At 35.1% G+C, this 8,087-nt stretch overlaps 1 protein-coding gene across 2 annotated transcripts in view; it reads right to left on the bottom strand.

The window, feature by feature from the left end:
- Positions 1–1,827: 1,827 nt before the first annotated feature.
- LOC576711 (beta-catenin) overlaps positions 1,828–8,087 on the bottom strand; it is a 28,013-nt gene continuing 21,753 nt past the window's right edge. Inside the window, exons 14-17 of one of the 2 annotated variants that reach the window (XM_011681855.2) lie at positions 7,920–8,070; positions 7,303–7,424; positions 6,470–6,617; positions 1,828–5,495 (exon numbers count right to left, since the gene is read on the bottom strand). In XM_011681855.2, the coding sequence (XP_011680157.1) occupies positions 5,314–5,495; positions 6,470–6,617; positions 7,303–7,424; positions 7,920–8,070 (603 nt within the window). In that variant the 3' untranslated portion in view covers positions 1,828–5,313. 2 annotated transcript variants of the gene reach the window in all.

Genomic DNA, 8,087 nt, shown 5'->3' with positions numbered 1-8,087 from the left:
GAGGGGAAACATGATTAATTAGCCTGTCAGAGGATCGAGGCCTGTAAATGTCACATAATAAATGCTGACTTTAAAGGGATCGTTTAACAATGTTCAATCTGAGGTGCACGGCCCTATGTCTTATCAGTGCCTGTGATATGGTGTTATATTGAAGCCCTAACAAAATTGCGCTTCAAAATAATCAAGAAGTGCCTCAAAAAAGTAAAAACCTTTGAATGATTTTAAAATACTCATTTTCCCCAATAGACTGTAGTGTTATGAAAACCGTTTGAAAACGCAAAATTAGATTTCGATTTTCAATCATAAATATCCTGATAATCAGACAGGCAATCAGCTTGTGAAAGTCATGGGGTTCCTGACTGACCTAAAGTTTTATTATTCTCATTGCAGCATGAGCTAAATCAAGGATTTTTTTAAAGGATCCAAGACAAAGTTACAGGATCCCTTTAAGAAATATAATCATGTATAATGAAATCAGTATAACGTGCTGTATCTTAGAACACCAAGATATGCGAGTATGTGTCAGACATTTGCTGTACACAGCTACTTATTATCATCCCCATTTGCCATTTATTTTCATGTTAAAAAAAGGATAATAATGCCAAGGTTTTCCATGTCATGTGTGGAGAAACCTGTCAATGTAGCCTCTGTAAATATGACATGTTTTGAACTTTCTGCTCTCAGCATGTAGGATCATTCCATTCTTAGTTAGGCTGAAATTTTAGCGCTAGTTGTGTAAAGCGCCATGATCGGATACCGGCGCCATATAAATATCCATATTATTATTATTTATTATTATTTACTAATCATTGTAATTAACTGATGTCAGTACGTTTAACAAGACATTTACATGTTAATGTAAATGTACATATAATTTACATGTACATGTAGACTTTGGTGATAAGCGCCTTATAAGCACCGTTTTTATTATTATTAGTATTATTAGTCATCAGCCTGACAATCATACATCTCATTATTTTATAATGAAATATTCTGAATTCCTGCCTTGTTGTAAACATTAAACGATTGACATATGTTAGTAAAATTGACTTAAATGATTGTTTCTACTAAATAAAAACTAGTACCATATTGTTCTATATGAAATGACGTGGTGCTGTGATAATATTTGATTATGACAAATTGTATTTCAAAGATAGTATTTAACTTTAGCAAACTTATGGTGAAGAATCACTGCTGAAAAGGTGATTAGAAGTAAAATTTGTTTTATGTCAGGGCTCATAATACTACCGTAAATGTATCCACATTTTCAAGTAAACACATTGGGCCACTTGATATTTCACTTGAGATATTGCAATCAATGCATAAATGTTGCCTTTCCTATAGAATAATTATTTTTGAGAATGATATTATGTTGTGATGATGTACATTTGCTATTATTGTAATGTATTATATACATGTATACAATGATTTTAAAACCAGTGAAAAAAGAATTTCCTGAATGGAAAATAAATAGCAATTCAATTCAATTAATAATGAATGTGTGCCAGATGTGTTGGTCTCTGTGATGACGTTGGTGGATAAGGAATATATTGGCACAATCAATGTTACATAGTATTTTGAAGCCCGCACCTCGTTCTCCCTATTTCAACATTTTTACACATACACACGTTCAAATGCACAACACACATGGTAAATACTACCTAAAAACATTGTTTGCACCTTTCCCGAAGTATACCTCAGCATACATGTATCAAGGTGCATCACGGGAGGTAATTTGTTCTTGCATGCCGAAAGATGACTAAAACACAAAACCCCTTGGGTTATGAACCGACTTTTAAAAAAAAAGACACCAACAAAAATCCAATGTACACAATGAATCTGCATTATTTATTCTACTAAAAACTTACAAGCGCATAGTGCAATATACATGAGCTCAGTTACGTACGTAAACAGTTCAAAGTATTGAGGGAAGGGATTTAAATAAAGATATAGTACTGGGGAATGCTTTTTACATGAAAATTTGGTGCAAGCCATAATAACTCCTAGTACTTGGCCCCTATCCAATTATCTTGTTGTTTTTTTTAAATTCAGTTTGCCATCTGTTCCAATACTTACACGTAGCTCTACAATTGGTTAAATCAACAAGTCTTGTATTTGATTTGAACATGCAACAGCAGTATGATAAGTTATGAATTCTGAGAGCATGAATTAAAAACGCATGCTATTTATGTCACTGTAAGCAGATGATACTAATAAAATATATGTGCAGATGTGCGTTGCTACTATCTTTGAAAAGTGGTGTAGTATTTAATCAAGATGTACCAAGCCAAACAGAAAATGATCGGAAGGACTTTTTTCTGTGTAAACTCTCAAGCAAAACTTGTATCAAAAGCCGGCAATAAGTATTTAATGAATAAGCGTTGAATCACTTTATCTAAGATGGGCATTTCACAAATCATGTTTGCCGGTGCGATAATGGTAGACAACCTTTGACAAACTGCTAACATGGGGAGTCTCTAAATGGTGCATGAAAAGAACTCATATAGTATACAATCCCATACAACTGTACATTTGAATACAAATAAAGACAAAAATAATCAAAATGAACTATAAAAAAAAAAAAAAGACAAGTGCACTAATACTGTTTGAATACTGTCACTACTTTTAACTTCTTTTTTACAAACCTATCTCAATATCACATCAATTAAACAAGTTATCTGTATACTAAATGCCAGCAGATACAATTCCATTGCATGGAAGATTACAAAAATATTCTTTTGGGGTATTTTTCTAGATTTCTTTTTTAAATAATTCATTCAGGAAGAAATGAAATGTTCTCTGGTGGATATTTTCAGAGCTGGCGGCCGCTGGTTTCTAGAAATCACACAATATGATTTGAATAAAGCACAGCTCACTGGATTATGTATATACAAGTTTCTATAACACTTTACATGTCTCCTCTACAACAGGTTTCTAATCTTATCAATAAAGGAAGTTCTTTTTCACTAGAATTGCTTATACAAAGAAAACAAAAATCTAAAAAAACAAAAGAAAAAAAAACAATGACAAACACTCAATTTCAGTACAACCTAAAGACAATGTATCAAACATAATTCACAATGACAGAAAAACGACCATCTAACTAACCAAAAGAACAATATGTTTTCTTAAAAATTGTCCCGTTTCTCTCTAAAAAAGGGAAATGCTTAAAAAGTAAAGCTCAGGCCTCGTCAAAATTATACCTGAAATAGATATCTCATGATTGGCTACATTGCCTGTATCTTCCAGCTTGGTTCAGAATAGCCCCATATCAAATTGCGATTAGAATCACATTACTGAATTACAAATTGAAAAGTTAGAGTTGAATACCGGTACACATATTATCAAAAACAGCTCAACAGAGTCATGATAAAATTTACATTTTCAATACAAATCATTTTTCAATTTCATCAATGAATTATGTGTATGCTTTCATTGTTGTTTATTCACAAATGTAAGAATAGATATATACAGAGCATCGTGATAAATACATCAATTTTTCAACATTTATTCTTCCCTTCCTTATTTTATTTTCCTGCGGACCAACCCCCTGCCCAGATGAAGACATTACCCTACATATAGTACATAATATCTTTTGCACACTTAAACTCCACTCACTTCTAAAAAATGCTTTCATGAGAGGAAAAAAGTAATATGATGCTTCGGAGTATGTACATATTTATATATAAAAGTGTGAGCTTTAGATGGGCTTTCTTTATCTTAAACACCAAGCCACCTGCACATATAAGCCATATGCATGCCTAAATCTGAATTTCAAACTTGAACAAGAACGTCTTTTAAATTTTTTCACTAAGCCTTCAGTCATCGGCTCATGGATCTTAATTGAATGATCATAATTAACTATGTGAACAGAGAACTCAAATTCAGCAATGACTTTTAACTCCGTATTGGTCTCGCAAACGCGTAACTTCAAAACAACAGACAGGCATATTTTAAATTAATATCAGTATGAGCTTCTCCCAGTGATATGTCAATAAATATTTCTCATTCACAAAATGAAGGAGCAAACTTCAATTTGTTTCTCCTCTTAGTGTTGTTATCACAAACGTTTTGATATTTATATGAATACAACAATAATACATGTCAAGGAAAGAATAAAGTGTGAATACTAAAAAGTAGAATACAGTTTTTGAAATACATGACAGTGTACCGAATCAGTGACGAAGTGGGTTGATATGCTATTATTTTCATATGAAATATTTAGAATAAGTTTCTTTTGAGAAACACAACACAGTTTCATCTCTGAGAGGATGTATCGATGCATGATAGGGGATCATTTTTATCCTCTTCAATAAGATCTTATTTAATCCATTTCTTTTTGCTGTTGCAGAATCATGGCTCAGTTTGAAGAAGGATTATTTTCAAAGGGGGTAAACTATTTGAGCACATGTCTAGTGGCAACATCTAGAAGGCCAAGACTCCTTCCTGCTACACCACTATGACAAGGTCCTCGGTTCAGAGGACACTTTTCAGTAGATCACCAGGAAGAAAGTCACAGTCCCCCTAGTGCCAACCAAGGTCTAGTGCTAATTCTGAACCAACAGTACCCCACATTCTTGCAAGGTTCCAATATCTTTATCCTGATCTGTTTCTGGGTTCAAACAGTGCCCATTCCTGAATCATATTATAGTTATTTGCATATTGATGTCTCTTAAAAAGGTGCAATAAAGAGTAAAATATGCAACAATCAGATTGAATACACGTAGAAAAGGGCGACATGTCACTGATTCAAACGATGATATACTGTAGTTTCACTTCAGCAAAGGGCAGTATTAATACTGAATCATAGAAGCTGGTCTTTTGAATTTACCAGAGAAAGTATGTATTTCCCTCACCAATTATATATTTTATGGATTCAAAATAAAAATGATGTGATAAAATCTAAGCTACTTCCATTTTTCTTGTCTGAAATAAAATGAATACATTCTTTTAAAATTGCATTGTATGAATACAACTTAAGTTTAACTTTTTTTGTTATATGTTTATCATATTTTTACTCATAAAATCACTATTCAGCCAATTACAAATCATCTTCATACAAGCTCATTGCATACGATGTAGTGATCAATGCTGTTTTGAGATTTGTGAGGTGTCACGATTCCTACTTTATTCCCCAAGTCCATTCACCAAGCAATCTATGTACATAATGGTTTACCTGTATACAGATGTAACATACAGTAAAATGCATTTGGCCATTATCATTCCTAGCAGTAGTACGCCAAACAATCATACGCTGAGACTTTCTTGTAGTTCCTTGTAACAGGTCTATCTTGTCTGTCCGTCTGATGTGGTTTACAGATCGGTATCAAAGAACGCCAGGCCGGTGTTGTCTGCCGGTGGGATACTGTCAAGGCTCAGATCGTTTGTTGGTGGTCCCATGTCAGGGAGACCAGGATCCATGCCAAAGTCTCCTCCTCCACCCAGATCCAGGTCCTGCATCATAGGCTCAATGGGTCCTGTACCATCATGGTAGCCTAGGAGAAGACGGAGCAAAGAGTGACGGCTTTAATACTGGAAAGCTCACAAGACAACACAAAGTCAAACATTCTAATCTGTGTTATATTCTCATCATCAGCTGCTTCATGAAGTACATGGTCATGATCGAGCTTACAATGCTTGTGTGCTTTTCAATGTAAACAGTCTGTAAGACCATTTGCTTGTCCCCACAACAAGGGTGTAATGAGGTGCACGGCCAGCAGATCTACATTCTATAAATACATATTTCATGCTTTTAATCTTTAAAGTTCAAGCCTTACATCTCTTAATTGTTATAACTAATAGTTTTTATCTTTGGTATAAGAATTCCTTTCCTGTCATTACAAAACTGAAGAAATTAAAAACTTTTCCTAAAGTTTATGTTTACAACATTCTGCTGTGCACACAACAAATGAAAGCCACTACTCATTTGACATGATACAACTAGCAAGATTACCATGACACCATCAGGGAACAGATCATCCTCATCCTGTCCTTATCAAGTCTCCCTTTTTATTTGGCATGACTGAAGTGGTTTTAGGCTTTATAATTCTAACTGCAGCACAGCGGCTAGTAAGATGTCAACACAGCAAAATGCTGTGTATTTATTAGAAACTTCATTCACACGGTACATGAATACTTTGTTTTACGATACATATTGTAAGGTGTCGTGAACTAAAAGAAGGGTATGGGGAGAGAAGGGGAAAGAGGAGAAGGAAAGTAAGAGGGAGAGAGAGAGAGAGAGAGAGAGAGAGAGAGATAGAGAGAGAATGTGGTTGTGCTTTGAGGCTACTGAAACATTTCAAGAGCAGGGACCCATTTCACAAAGCCTTTTTTCAATGACAAATGACAAAAATCAATGACAAATCTGCTGATAACCAATCAGAAGCAAGGATTTCACTAGGTTATCACAGCAACTGTCATTCGTCACAGATGGCAAGTTTTGTGAAATGCCCCCCAGGTACTGACTTACCTTGCATGGTAGGTGGAGGTTGTCTGTACTCTCCATGATTACTGTGCAGACTGTGTACGCTGCCATGTTGGGGATAGCTTGAGTCTGAAGGATGACCTCCCATAGAGCTTGGTGGAAGGATCTGGTTGTCAGACGGCATATCAAGTGGCTGAAATCAAATCAAGTTAAAATATGATTAACTAAAATCAAAACATCAAAATATTATCTTGCTATAATAATTCATATCCCTATAAACTGAAGGGTTCCATATTATGTGATGTTGTGACAGCTGCCATTTTGAGAAAAAAATTAAAGTGATTTCTTCACATCTCATCCTTTCTTTCAAATAATGCTTATTTTATTCATGGCAGAAGACAAAATGGTCAGAAATTTAAAAAAAAAAAAATTAACTTAATTTCCTTAGACAAATCCCTTCGAACATCACAATGAATTGTAATTTATTTTGTGTCTGTGACAACTATAACACATCACTTCACAATGAGATAGTCACCCAAATAAAACATTCACATGAAATTAGATTAATTAGAATTCATACGATGGTTTAAGGAAAAGAACCAATGGTCTCATCAATCTAATTTGAACTTTATTAGGAACATTTAGTGTGTTCTACTGAGGGACTTTTATGTTGCCATTTGGCCTAATCAAACAGGTGATACAGTAAAACCTGTATACAAAGACCACTCAAGAAAAACAAGATAGGTCTTTACAATGAGAGCTCTTTTTAGTACATAATGTTGTAAGGAACTTGTTCAAAGAAAGCAAGAATGGGGGTCTTTATGAACAGGTGGTCTTCCTATGCAGATGGTTGCAAAAGCATGTTTGACTGTACTTACATCACCCCATGGCACTGAATCACCTCTGAAGAGAGAGTTGCCTAACTCAACTGAGATCCTCTTCTTGTAGTCCTGGGGCTTGTCATCTGACATACGGTACAGTACTGCTGCTGCATAGGTTGCTGTAATAACAACAAAAGAGGATGCTTGTTGAATTCATAATCCTCTAATCCCATTTACAACCAATGTAAAGAAATTATTTTTTGAGGACTTATAGATTGTAATGTTCAAAGTTTCTCGTCTTTCAGACAGTCATTATTCTTGAGAATGAATAACACCATTGGTGCTAGTACTAGGAATGAGATATTTCAGGAAAAAGTACTGAGGGCAAATTTTACCCCCACCAAGGGTACTAAATATGTCAATGCATACTATGCACTTGCCAAACTGTTTGGATTCGTCCCCCATCCCCCCCCCCCCCAACGCACACACACACACAAACACACATACCAAATGTCCGGCTGAGAAGACAGCTCAATCATGTTAATACATGGTGTGAAATATATCATTCAAAAAGCAATTAACTACTAGAGAATCATAAAGTGACTATTCTGTAGAGGGAGATTTGAACAATCTTGATAGAAACAGGTGAATTTGGGATGAGTTGAAGTACATACCAACTCCCTCGTTCCTTGAGTGGAGGAGCTCAGTAAGGGGAGCAGTAGCACCTTCTTGTTCAATCATCTCAGCACCTTGCTTCTCTAGGGACAGCTCAGACAACACTCCGGCTGCAACACGCTGGATGTTCTCAATGTTGGAGTACAGCAACTGTGTGGAGGGAGTAC

This window comes from Strongylocentrotus purpuratus, unplaced genomic scaffold (assembly GCF_000002235.5).
Source record: "Strongylocentrotus purpuratus isolate Spur 01 unplaced genomic scaffold, Spur_5.0 spur5_scaffold_7, whole genome shotgun sequence".
NCBI classification, from domain to species: Eukaryota; Metazoa; Echinodermata; class Echinoidea; order Camarodonta; family Strongylocentrotidae; genus Strongylocentrotus; species Strongylocentrotus purpuratus.
The sequence above is the reverse complement of the archived record's forward strand: the minus strand, read 5'-3'. Positions and strand labels throughout refer to the sequence as shown.